Here is a 13,747-nt window from a genome sequence, read left to right as displayed (position 1 = left end):
CCAAAAATGACCCCATTTTAGAAACTACACCCCTCAAGGTATTCAAACCTGATTTTACAAACTTTGTTAATCCTTTAGGTGTTCCGCAAGAGTTAATGGCAGATGGGGAAACAATTTTGGAATTTAAATTTTTTGGAAAATTTTCAATTTTAACCCATTTTTTCCAGTAATAAAGTAAGGGTTAACGGCCAAACAAAACTCAATATGGGTTGCCCTGATTCTGTAGTTTGCAGAAACATCCCATATGTGGTCGTAAACTACTGTTTGGCCAAACGGGAGGACATAGAAGGAGGGGAACGCCATATGGTTTTTGCAAGGCAGATTTTGCAGGACTGGTTTTGTTTATACCATGTCCCATTTCAAGCCCCCCCGTTGCACCCCTAGAATAGAAATTCCAAAAAAGTGACTCCATCTAAGAAAGTACACCCCTTAAGTTATTCAAAACTGGGTTTACAAACTTTGATAACCCTTTAGGTGTTCCACAAGAGTTAATGGCAGATGGAGAAACAATTTTGGAATTTAAATTTTTTGGAAAATTTTCCATTTTAACCCATTTTTTCCAGTAATAAAGTAAGGGTTAACTGCCAAACAAAACTCAATATGGGTTGCCCTGATTCTGTAGCTTGCAGAAACACCCCATATGTGGTCGTAAACTACTATTTGGCTAAACGGCAGGACATAGAAAAAGGGAAACGCCATATGGTTTTTGGAAGGCAGATATTGCTGGACTGGTTTACTTACACCATGTACCCTTTCAAGCCCCCTGATGCACCCCTAGAGTAGAAACTCCATAAAAGTGACCCCATCTAGGAAACTACGGGATAAGGTGGTTGATGTTTTGGGACTATTTTAGGGAAAATATGATTTTTGGTTGCTCTATATTACACTTTTTTGAGGCAAGGTAGCAAAAAATTTCAATTCTAAAATAGTTTGTACATTCACTATTTAGTTTTGTGGAACACCTAAAGGGTTAACAAAGTTTGTAAAGTAACTTTTGAATACCTTGAGGGGTGTAGTTTCTTAGATGGGGTCACTTTTTTGGAGTTTCTAGTCTAGGCTACATCAGGGGGGGCTTCTAATGGGACATGGTGTAAATAAACCAGTTCATCAAAATCTGCCTTCCAGAAACCATATGTCGTTCCCTTCGTTCTATGCCCTGCCGTGTGGCTATATAGCCATTTACGACCACATATGGGGTGTTTCTGCAAACTACAGAATCAGGGCAATAAATATTTAGTTTTGTTTGGCTGTTAACCCTTGCTTTATTACCGGAAAAAAAGGATTCAAATGGAAATTTTCCCCAAAAATTTGTGTTTTGGCACCGTTTTTATTTTATATTTTTAACTCTGTTCATCCGAGGGGTTTAGTCAAATGTTATTTTTATAGGGCAGATTCTTACGGACGCGGCGATACCTAATATGTCTACATTTTAAAATTTATTTAGATTTTACACTATATTATCATTTTAGGAACCAAAAAAATATATTTTTGTATCTCCATAGCCTGGGAGCTACAGTTTTTTTTTCTTTGTTGGGCGACTAGGTGATGTAGGGGCTCATTTTTTGCGGGATGAGATGGCGGGTTTTTTTTGGCACTAATTGGGGGTGCATATGACATTTTGATCGCTCGCTATTACACTTTTTGTGATGTTGGGTGACAAAAAATGGCTTTTTTTTACCCGTTTTTTTTTTTTCTTTTAACGCTGTTCATCCGAGGGGGTTGGGTTAAATGTTATTTTTATAGAGAAGATTTTTACGGATGCGGCGATGCCCAATATGTATGGCTCTCAGACTTTGGAGACACTAAGCAGGCATCCTCAAACTGCGGCCCTCCAGATGTTGTAAAACCACAATTCCCACCATGCCCTGCTGATAGCTGTAGGTTGTCTGGGCATGCTGGGATTTATAGTTTTACAACATCTGGAGGGCCGCAGTTTGAGGATCCCTGCACTAAAACTAATATTTTTTGAAAAAAAAATTGTTTCCGTGTCTCCAAAGTCTGAGAGCCATAGTTTTTTATGTTCTCTAGGGGACTGTTGGGGATTATTAAAATTTAGTACTCCATGAAAGTGTGATACTCCCTGAAGCAATCGATAACACAGAGGCCCAGATGATCGGGGCAAGTGTTACATTGAGTGGTGGTGTCCTTCCGTATCCCCCTCCTGTGACACACTTTTTTGGGGTTTGTCCCTTCTTTCCAGTATGGGGGACCACACCTGGAAAATGTTGGCCAGGGACGATCCGGGCGCCTACAATTCCCGAGGTACTCCAGCCTGCTCTTTACCAGTCTGAAAAGATCAGGTCCTTGAGGAATGCCTCATAGAATTGGATTAATGTCCCTGTGCTGCCAGCGCTTTGGGATAGTACAAAAGTGTTGTACAAGGCAACCTGTACCAAGTAGACCGCAACTTTTTTGTACCATGCCCGGGTTTTGAGCATGGCATTATATGGCTTGAGGACTTGATCAGAGAGATCAACTCCTCCCATATACCGATTGTAGTCAACGATACAATCGGGCTTGAGGACCGTTGCCGCGGTACCTCGCACAGAGACGGGGGTGGTGCTGTTACCGTGGATTGTGGACAGTATAAGGACATCCCTCTTGTCCTTATACCTGACCAGCAACAGGTTTCCACTGGTAAGGGCACGGGTCTCACCCCTGGGGATAGGTACCTGGAAGGGGTGGGCAGGGAGGCCGCGTTGATTTTTCCGCACGATCCCACAAGCGAACGTGGATCTGGCGGCAAGGGACCTGAACAAGGGAATGCTAGTATAAAATTTATCCACGTACAAGTGGTAACCCTTATCTAGCAGTGGGTACATAAGGTCCCACACGAGTTTCCCGCTAACACCCAGAGAGGGGGGCCATTCTGGGGGTTGAATATGGGAATCTCGCCCCTCGTACACACAAAATTTGTAAGTGTACCCTGAGGTACTCTCACAAATTTTGTACATTTTCATGCCATACCTCGCCCGCTTAGTGGGAATATATTGGCGGAAACTGAGTCTACCCTTGAACGCAACGAGAGACTCCTCAACCGCGACCTCCCTTCCAGATACGCAGGCTTGCGCAAATTTGGCCCCGAAGTGATCGATGACCGGCCGTATCTTATACAGACGGTCATGGGCAGGATCACCTCGGGGGGGACATGCTGCATTATCTGAATAATGCTGACATTTCCGGATGGCCTCAAACCGGGGACGTGTCATGGCCATACTGTAGAGTGGGGTCTGGTAGAGGACGTCCTCACTCCAGTATTGCCTGACAATGGGTTTTTGCATTAGACCCATGTGCAGCAAGAGGCCCCAAAATGTCCTCATCTCGGCTTCACTGAGTGGCAGGGGGAAGTCTAGGGTCTCAAAGCTAAAACATTTTTTTAGCTAAAGTGTTAGTTTTTTTTCCTAACTAACTTTTCCCTTCTATCCCTGCCAAACGGTGCCTCTCCCTCACTGACCCTAACCTACCTGGAGGGTGATGGGTGCAGGAGGGTGATGGGTGCCGACGGGGGGGATCGCAGGAGCCTGGTGAGGACGGTTGTGGACGGTGCAGGTGCTGAAACAGGAAGAGGAGGGGAGAGAGGAGCACCGGGAGTTTGAATCTCCCGCCTCTCTGCCTGCACCAATCAGCACCTTGGACAGCACCGCCACCCCAAATCAGCACCACGGCCAGCACTGCCTCTCCCAAATGCTCGGACTGTGATCACAGTCCTTTTCCGGTTCATCGGGTCATCGGAGACCCGAATGGGCCGGAAACGCAGCAAACTGCAGGTCTGAATTGACCTGCGGTTTGTTCCGATTGCCGATGCGGGGGGGTCACATGACCCCCCCCCGGCATTGTGACAGGATGCCCGCTGAATGATTTCAGCGGACATCCTGTTGCGATTAACCCCCGCCGCGCCGCAATCGCGATTTAAAGTTAGGACGTACCGGTACGTCCTGAGTCCTTAAGGACTCGGGAAACAGGGTGTACCGGTACATCCTAAGTCCCTAAGGGGTTAAATCCAAGGGTTCACATACTTTTTCCACCTGCACTGTGAATGTTTACATGGTGTGTTCAATAAAAACAGGGTAACATTTAATTCTTTTTGTGTTATTATACACAGTTGCAAGAAAAAGTATGTGAACCCTTTGGAATGATATGGATTTCTGCACAAATTGGTCATAAAATGTGATCTGATCTTCATCTAAGTCACAACAATAGACAATCACAGTCTGCTTAAACTAATAACACACAAAGAATTAAATGTTGCCATGTTTTTATTGAACACCCCATGTAAACATTCACAGTGCAGGTGGAAAAAGTATGTGAACCCTTGGATTTAATAACTGGTTGCACCTCCTTTGGCAGCAATAACTTCAACCAAATGTTTCCTGTAGTTGCAAATCAGACGTGCACAATGGTCAGGAGTAATTATTGACCATTCCTCTTTACAGAACTTTCAGTTCAGCAATTGGTATGTTGGTATGTTGGTGTGAATCGCTTTCTTGAGGTCATGCCACAGCATCTCAATCGGGTTGAGGTCAGGACTCTGACTGGGCCACTCCAGAAGACATATTTTCTTCTGTTTAAGCCATTCTGTTGTTGATTTACTTCTATGCTTTCGGTCGTTGTCCTGTTGCAACACCCATCGTCTGTTGAGCTTTAGCTGGTGGACAGATGACCTTAAGTTCTCCTGCAAAATGCCTTGATAAACTTGAGAATTCATTTTTCCTTCGATGATAGCAATCCGTCCAGGCCCTGAAGCAGCAAAGCAGCCCCAAACCATGATGCCCCCACCACCATACTTCACAGTTGGGATGAGGTTTTGATGTTGGTGTGCTGTGCCTCTTTTTCTCCACACATAGTGTTGTGTGTTTCTTCCAAACAACTCAACTTTGGTTTTATCTGTCCACAGAATATTTTGCCAGTACTGCTGTGGAACATCCAGGTGCTCTTGTGCAAACTGTAAATGTGCAGCAATGTTTTTTTGGACAGCAGTGGCTTCCTCAGTGGTATCCTCCCATGAAATCCATTCTTGTTTAGTGTTTTACGTATCGTTGATTTGCTAACAGAGATGTTAGCAAATGCCAGAGACTTTTGTAAGTCATTAGCTGACACTCTAGGATTCTTCTTCACCTCATTGAGCAGTCTGCGCTGTGCTCTTGCAGTCATCTTTACAGGACGGCCACTCCTAGGGAGAGTAGCAGCAGTGCTGAACTTTCTCCATTTATAGACAATTTGTCTTACCGTGGACTGATGAACAGCAAGGCTTTTGGAGATACTTTTATAACCCTTTCCAGCTTTATGCAAGTCAACAATTCTTAATCGTAGGTCTTCTGAGAGCTCTTTTGTGCGAGGCATCATTCACATCAGGCAATGCTTCTTGTGAAAAGCAACCCCAGAATTGGTGTGTGTTTTTTATAGGACAGGGCAGCTGTAACCAACACCTCTAATCTCATCTCATTGATTGGACTCCAGTTGGCTGACACCTCACTCCAATTAGCTCTTGGAGATTCCATTAGTCTAGGGGTTCACATACTTTTTCCACCTGCACTGTGAATGTTTACATGGTGTGTTCAATAAAAAACATGGTAACATTTAATTCTTTGTGTGTTATTAGTTTAAGCAGACTGTGATTGTCTATTGTTGTGACTTCGATTAAGATCAGATCACATTTTATAACCAATTTGTGCAGAAATCCATATCATTCCAAAGGGTTCACATACTTTTTCTTGCAACTGTATATACATATATGGTATTATTGTATACTCTGTATGGCCAAAAAGGGTTCCAAACAAAAGACCGAGAGCCAGAATGTGGTTAGTAGCAGCACCATCTTTCCGGCCAGAAGTAGTGGCAGTAGTAGCAGTAGGCCGCAGTTGTCCCTGCTGGCTTCGGAAAGATGCAACATTATAGTTGAGGAGAGAGAGAGGATGTCATAGTGGATTGGATGGTTTACTCCTAATCTCAGTCACAGAAGGATGAAGTGAAAGTGACTTCAGAGTCCGACACAGTGCCATGGAGCCAGCCAAAGAACCCACCATGATATCTCACAGTCTGATAGAAGCAAAAGAAAGGGTGAGGACTCCAATGACAATTGTGTGCTGGACAGGACCTGGGATCCAGATCAGGGTGCAGAGGAGGAGACAACATCAGGAGGAAGGTGATGGCAGTAGCAATAAAGAGCAGTCTACGTAGATCCCAAAGAACAGCCAGGGCCACGTCTGCTTTTGAATCTGGTGATGCCGCTGACACACTGGGTCGGCAAGGCCCAAAACATACCAGAGCTAAGTCCAGCTCGGCTGCCTCTACTCCTGCGTGAGTATCTCCAGTCTGGCAGTTTTCTTCACGCTGCTGGAAGACAAAAGCATTGCCTTGTGCAAGAGCAAAATAAAACGTGGGCAGACAACCACAAACAAAGGCACCAGAGCTCTATTAAACCACATGAATTAACATCACCCCATCCCGTGGGCAAACAGAGGTGGCAACCAGTCACTACGGCAGGAGTTCCCACCTTCTTCCAGTCCAGCTTGCAGTAGCCAGGTCGCATTCGCGAACATTATGGTGTCTTTAACATCATCATTATCCCTCTCTTCTTCTCTGGCTCTGACTCCTATTCCTGTAAAAACAAAGTAGTGGGTCCTCCTCTTCCTCCTCTGCTCCATCCGCAGCCACTGATAATGAAATGAGTGGCCATTAAACAACTCTACGCGTCCAGTAATCTGACTGTGTGAAAGCTTAATTCCTACCTGGCCAAGCTGCTGGTGCTGTCATACCATTTACATGAGTCTGCTGCCTTTCGGAGCTAATGGCATGTTCTGAGCCTAGCTGGAAGATTCCTAGTCAGCATTATTTCTCCAAAAAAATCCATCCCTGCCTTGTACTTTCACATGGTGGATAACATGGGTCACTCTCTGCATATTCATGCTGCTATGGACACCTGGAGCAGGGCCTAGGGATAGGTACAGTACGTGTCTTTCACACCCCACTCGATCAATGTTTTTTCCGGCAGCGGCAAAGCAGCACCCCAGCAATGAGGCTAGTTCCTTTGGATGCCCCCATAATTGTGTCAGCCTGGCTCCCACACCAGGCACTTATCCGCCTCCTCCTCCCCTATGTACACATCCCGGTCCCCAACAGCAGCTTGGCATAGGGTCGCTCACACCATCTCTCATTCCTATCACATGTCATGTCAAGCGTTGCCACGTCGTGTTGGAGCTGATCGGTCTGGAAGAGAGAAGCCACTCCAGCGAGCTGTTGCTCAAGTACATCAAGCAGCAAACAACCCACTGGCTGTCTCCCTACTGACTCCAACTGGGCAAGGTGGTCAGAGACAACATTGTGGCCACTCTGAATCTGGTTGAAATAACACATGATCCTTGCATGTAATCAACCTAGCAGCGCTTTCTATATAAGTACACTGGTTTGCACAAGGTTCTTGCAAAGTCCAGGAGACTGTCCAAGCATTTAAGCCACTCTGCTAACAGCACGTATGAAAGGTACTCCACCCTCTGCCCCACCAGAGTCATCCTTCTCCCACTGCTACGAGCAGCAGAAGCCAGAGCAGCAGTCATTTCAGTCTCTTCAACATGGTGGAGCAGTTTTTCCACGTGTCGTACCCGGCTGATGCCAGTCAGCAAGTTGACAGCTCCCATCTCAATGCCCAGGTTTAAGCTTACCTAAACTCTGGCCGGTCTTTGTCGCATACCCAGGTTATTGACCCCATGGATTTCTGGGCAGACAGATTAGAACAGTGGCCTAAATAGACCAAGTTGTCCACCACCAGTGTCCAAAACATCCTTTTTGTCCAAATAAACCAAGCCTGAATTCAGGAGGATTTTTACACTCCTCTGGCTGATTCCGATGGATAGACCTCACCTACCCTACCTTGCTGGCAGTCCCCATCTTGCCACTGTTGCTGTCTGTCTGTATGGCTGCTGCTGCGGCCTGCATCATGTCACTAATGGCACTTGCCAACCATCACATTCCCCAAGGACACTTTTAAAAAAAAATCTCATAACTGTCCCCTGATAAGGGACAATTTTTGAAAGCTTTGGAATATGAAAAAGCATGAGACATGTGCCGATCTGGTGTATTTTTAAACACACTGTATGATAACACTGTCAAATATGCGTTTACCCACAACTATGTATGTCAGTGTCTCTCAGACATTATTGACTATTGCTGTCATAGTGTTCAGAGCTTGGGGAGGGGAAATGGTGGAGGGGAAAAAAAATTGTAAAAAATAAACTAAAAGTTTTCCTAAAAATTACGAGTCCTAGGAGGCTTGAGGGGGTTTATTTAGCGACTTTCAAGGCAAATAGAGCAACTTCGGTTCAGCTGTAACCAAACTTTTTTTTTAAATTCAAAGAACGGGACTCAAAACAAATCTCGACTGGTTTGATCATCTACAATTGACCACTTGCACAGGGCGTCTCAGGAAGTTCGTTCTCAGTGGAAAATGCAAGAAGCAGTCTCTGAGTACCACAGAATCTCATCACTGGTCCTACAGGTACACCTAGTCACTAATTCAAATCAATTTGTGTCAGATGAGAGACCAGGTTTTCTAACAAGTCAAATGGGACGTTAGGTATTAAACCGTTATACCTATCTCATACATTGGGGGCATATCGTTAAGATATGCCATCAATGTCAGATAGATGCAGGTCCCACCTTACACATATGTGTAAGCCCATATGTATAAGATCTGTGAACTAAATTTTGTATTTTTTTTTTTGTTTAATTACAGTACATCATATTTATTTTTATGTACTGTTTAAATAAAGATAAAATTTTGAGTACCCATAGACAAAAAAAAAAAACTTTCATGATGGATGGATGCAAAAATTTATAAATAAATAAAACCATGCATTTAAAAGGATTCTTTTCAGAGCTTATAGAACTCTCAAAGTGCAGTGAATATAACATTATTAATATTTCAGTAATTCTTTCAACTTAGGGTGGAATATAAAATTGCCTTTGCTTCTACAAGTGCATCCATTTTAACGTACTTACAGAGATTTTGACTTAACTCCCAAAAGAATGTAACCTTTAGCTACCCTACACACAATTGTTGAAAAGTAGTGAGAACATTCATTTGACAAATCATTTGTTTAGAGTGAGTCCAGGGGAAAAAAGTATATCTGTTTAAGCAAAGTAACAAAAAGTACAGCATAGTTTCTTCTTCGTGCAGAAATCATCAAAAATATGGCTTAGAAAAGAAACAATAATGCATAACAGAGCACCTTGTGGATTACCTTCAATTTGCTTCTGAATTTCCAGTGCTATATCCAGTGCATTAAAGGGTAAAACTGGATCACTTGCTATTCGCAAAACCATTTCTGTGGTCAACTGAAAGAACACAAAAGCAAAAACCAAGTTTATAGATTGATTATTTGTGCAATCATAAAAAAATTATATTCTTTATTACTAAAGCTGCTGCAATCTAACATCATCTATAGAATGTGAAGAATAAAAATATGGTCTTATATATGAATAAAGGTGAACAAATTGATTCAAAAATTCAGATTTTTTTTATTTTTTATTATTATTTCTGGTTCAAAAGAATTTGAATTATTTTTTGTAACTTCAGGAAAATCCAGAAAAACATTAGAAATATCAAGAGAGTCAGAGAAATAGTTTTAAAAGAAGTTTGTGCACTTGCAATTCAGGGTGAAATGAGAGTATTTTCTATTTGTTGTACAAAACCATTCAAAGGTTTCATCATAAAGATTTAAAATGGCTGCCACGAACCTGTCCTACAATCTGAGTAGAACTGTCTGCCACCACTTGCAGATCTCCTTAGGGGGTGAGTCTTCACTACACACTACACTCTGGCACTTGCAATTACTACATATTGGTGAGTTTTCCTGTCAGGCTTCTCAGACATGATGGCATATCGTATGCAGAATCACATCATTACCATCTTTTGTACAGGAGTATAGTGTGCAATGAGGCAACATTATATTTCCTCGTGCTTCGTGATAGCAAATCGATTTAACCTGAAATAGTGTAAAAGATAAAAAATAAAAATTTTATAAATCACACTTACCTAATCCATTTAATTGCGACAGGCCGGACGCTGGCATCTTGCATGAAGATCTCGGCCGAAACCCTGTGCGAAGTAACGTATAACGTCACCACGATGGCCGGCATGATGTCGTTCAGCTGGGTTAAATTCCCATGGATGCACCCGCTGGGCCCGGACTAATACATTCACCCCCAGTCTTGCCAGAATCTCACCCTCTACGGTTGGGTAGTCGGCCGCTTCACCATCTGGTAAGTTAAAAAACATCTGCTGGGGTCCAGACGCCAGGAACGGAGCGAAGACCTCAGCCCATTGGTCTCAGGGTAACTTCTCCCTCACGGCCACCTTTTCGAATACCGCCAGATAGGGATCACCGCACGGACATCTTTCAGGGCATCGTGGACTTTCTGGGATGCTGCTACCGCTTGTAACGCCATCATATGCTGTAATAGCAGATGATTGGTTTCCTGCTGCTGCAAGTTAGCCTCCATGAGGGCTTTCATGACCGCCTCCATTTTGTCAGGGGACACGGGTCTTAACCTTGCTGGCTTAATATAGGACATACTCCTGTGCCCGGAAAAGATAAAAAATTAACTTTTTGGCCTTCAGGCCAACCTCACTGCGTGTGCCCACATCCTCCACCAATTGTGGGGGTTTGCCCTGGTAGACAAATCAAAGTTAAGTGTTTTATTCCCACTCAGCAAAACATAACAGTCTTGGTGCTTGTTCACACACAGCAAAAACAAAACAACGTTCACCTGGAATCCTAAGTGTCTGTGCACACCTGGCTAAATGCTCTGCCACAGAATAGTTCACTGGCAGGCTTCCAGGCGTCCTGGATGTCTGTTTGCAGTCTTCAGCCTAGAGGACTCCACAGCTTCACTGTCAGATGGAGAAAAATCCACACCACTTGATAGTGCTGACTGCTTTTATAAACCTGTCAAGACCCGCCCTGGAATGTGGGGAGTAGCCCCCCACCCAGCACTTTGGCTACTCCCAGTAAGAGCCATCCTGGATCAGCTTTACAGCCATACTAAACAGCTGAATCTGCAATAATGACACTTCAGGGGAAAAAAACGGCTCTTACCTCACCGAGGCCAGAAACCTCGGTGACACGTACCGACCATCAATGATGGCCGCTTATTCCTTCCTACAGCCCCTATACGCTTTCACCAGAAATAACTGCAACAGTGCAGCGCGTATATATTTTTCTATTTTTCTTATTTTACTGAAATATGCCCCTATACACTTTCACCAGAAATAACTGCAACAGTGCAGTGCATATATTTGTATTTTTTTACTGAAATACACCCCTATGCGCTTTCAGCAGAAATAACTGCAACAGTGCAGTGCGTATATATTTTTCTTTTTTTTTAATTAAATATGCCACTATATGCTTTCACCAAAAATAACTGCAACAGTGCAGTGCATATATATTTTTCTTGTTGGACGGAAATTCGCCCCTATATGCTTTCACTAGAAATAACTGCAACCGTGCAGTACGTATTTATATATCTCTTTTTGTACTGAATACGCCCCTATAGGCTTTAAACAGAAATAACTGCAAAAGTGAAATGCGTATATATTTTTTCTTCTACTACTGAATAAGATACTAAGACATAAGTCTCTAAAGGCTTTTCAACATAAGACTTGCAGCCCAATAACAAAAAGCTTGAATGACAGAGATGTATAATGACTATTTGGATCCCCAAATAATCGTTCCCAATCACCTTCCTATCCATGTCCCTAGCCCCTTCTGATGTCTCTTCCTACACTAAGATGCTGTAAAAGGAGTCCTCCCTATCCTTTCCCTGCACTTATAAATAGTTTTCTCTGTCTTTTTTTCCCCACAATCGTTTTTCCAATAGCTGTCCCTAGTGCCTTCATACATCTGTTCCTGCACTCTGAACGCTGGAAAATGGCAGAATCTAAAATGTCTGCTGTATTAATAGGGCTGTGACATCACAGGGCTGGCTGGCTGCTGATTGGCTGGATGCAGGCATGTCAATCAGAGTGATCCCGCCTTCCCAGAGTTCCTTGCCCCATGTCCTCAGTCCTCAAACGTGTAGCTGCCATTTTAGGAAAAATGTGATTCATTACCACGAAGCGCGAGGAAATTCGCATTAGTTGCAAATCAAATTTTTCCTAAAATTCTAAACAAATTCCACTTCGTCAGCTTCAATTCGCTCATCTCTAGTTGCGGACCAAAAATATGAAAATTGGATGTGGACCAAAAAACTAAAAATATATATGAATTTTAAATAGTCTAAAAAAAAACTTAATGTGTCTAGAGATGTGCAAATGAATCAGAATTTTTGCATGTGCACTTCCTATATATTTTGTATGCCACCAATTCTGGTGCAAACCAAGACACTTTCCAGCAGCAAGGAGAATAATATTAACCCCCTCCCTTCCCCGTGTTAAATTATCCTGACACAATCACATCACAAACAATGAAAAGGGATGACATAAATGTCAAATGCAAAATACAAGAAATGTAGTCATGCCATGAGGTGTAGAGATGCAAACAACAGGTTATACTTTAACATAAATGTAACTCTTGGAAAACTATTAATCTAAGTATATAAAAATTGGAATAAGCAAATGTGTGCTGATACACATATGGGTAATTTATCAAACTGGTGTAAAGTAGAACTGGCTTAGTCGCCTATAGCAACCAATAAGAATCAACCTTTCATTTTTGACAGCTCCTTTGGAAATTAAAAGGTGGAAACTGATAAATGACCCCAAAAGTTATTTTTTTTTATTATTTGCAAAGTACATCCCAAAACACCTTACCATTGCAGCATTTGTTTTGAGGTATTTTTGACCAAATGTCTGTTTGCGGATGAATGCTTTTATGGCAATTTATGCAGGCCATGTGTTTGTATAAGGCCTCCTGCACACGACGTTTTTCCGTGATCCGTGACCGTTTTTTCGTCCGTGGGTCTTCCTTGATTTTTGGAGGATCCATGGACATGAAAAAAAAAGTCGTTTTGGTGTCCGCCTGGCCGTGCGGAGCCAAACGGATCCGTCCTGACTTACAATGCAAGTCAATGGGGACGGATCCGTTTGACGTTGACACAGTATGGTGCAATTGCAAACGGATCCGTCCCCCATTGACTTTCAATGTAAAGTCAGGAGTTAATATACCATAGGATCTGAGTTTTCTCCAATCCGATGGTATATTTTAACTTGAAGCGTCCCCATCACCATGGGAACGCCTCTATGTTAGAATATACTGTCGGATATGAGTTAGATTGTGAAACTCATATCCGACAGTATATTCTAACACAGAGGCGTTCCCATAGTGATGGGGACGCTTCTAGTTAGAATATACTACGAACTGCGTACATGACTGCCCCCTGCTGCCTGGCAGCAGCCGATCTCTTACAGGGGGCTGTGATCCGCACAATTAACCCCTCAGGTGCTGCACCTGAGGGGTTAATTGTGCATATCATAGCCCCCTGTAAGAGATCAGGGGCTGCCAGGCAGCAGGGGGCAAACCCCCCTCCCTCCCCAGTTTGAATATCATTGGTGGCCAGTGTGTGGCCCCCACCCCCGCCCCCCCCTCCCTCCCTCTATTGTATTATCATTGGTGGCCAGTGTGCAGCCCCCCCGGCCCCCCTCCCTCTATTGTATTATCATTGGTGGCCAATGTGCGCCCCCCCCTCCCTCCCTCTATTGTAATATCATTGGTGGCCAGTGTGCGGCCTCCCCTCTCCCCCCCATCATTGGTGG

At 43.5% G+C, this 13,747-nt stretch overlaps 1 protein-coding gene across 2 annotated transcripts in view; it reads right to left on the bottom strand.

Annotated features, from left to right (window-relative positions):
* The window catches only part of NAALADL2 (N-acetylated alpha-linked acidic dipeptidase like 2), a 1,363,601-nt gene that overhangs the window by 101,855 nt on the left and 1,247,999 nt on the right, over positions 1-13,747 (bottom strand). For both annotated transcript variants that reach the window (XM_040428250.1, XM_040428251.1), the window contains exon 12: positions 9,237-9,330. In XM_040428250.1, the coding sequence (XP_040284184.1) occupies positions 9,237-9,330 (94 nt within the window). The remainder of the gene's footprint in view (positions 1-9,236; positions 9,331-13,747) is intronic.

Source organism: Bufo bufo, chromosome 4, assembly GCF_905171765.1.
Source record: "Bufo bufo chromosome 4, aBufBuf1.1, whole genome shotgun sequence".
Lineage (NCBI taxonomy): Eukaryota > Metazoa > Chordata > Amphibia > Anura > Bufonidae > Bufo > Bufo bufo.
Note: the sequence above shows the minus strand (reverse complement) of the source record. Positions and strands in the feature narration are given on the sequence as shown.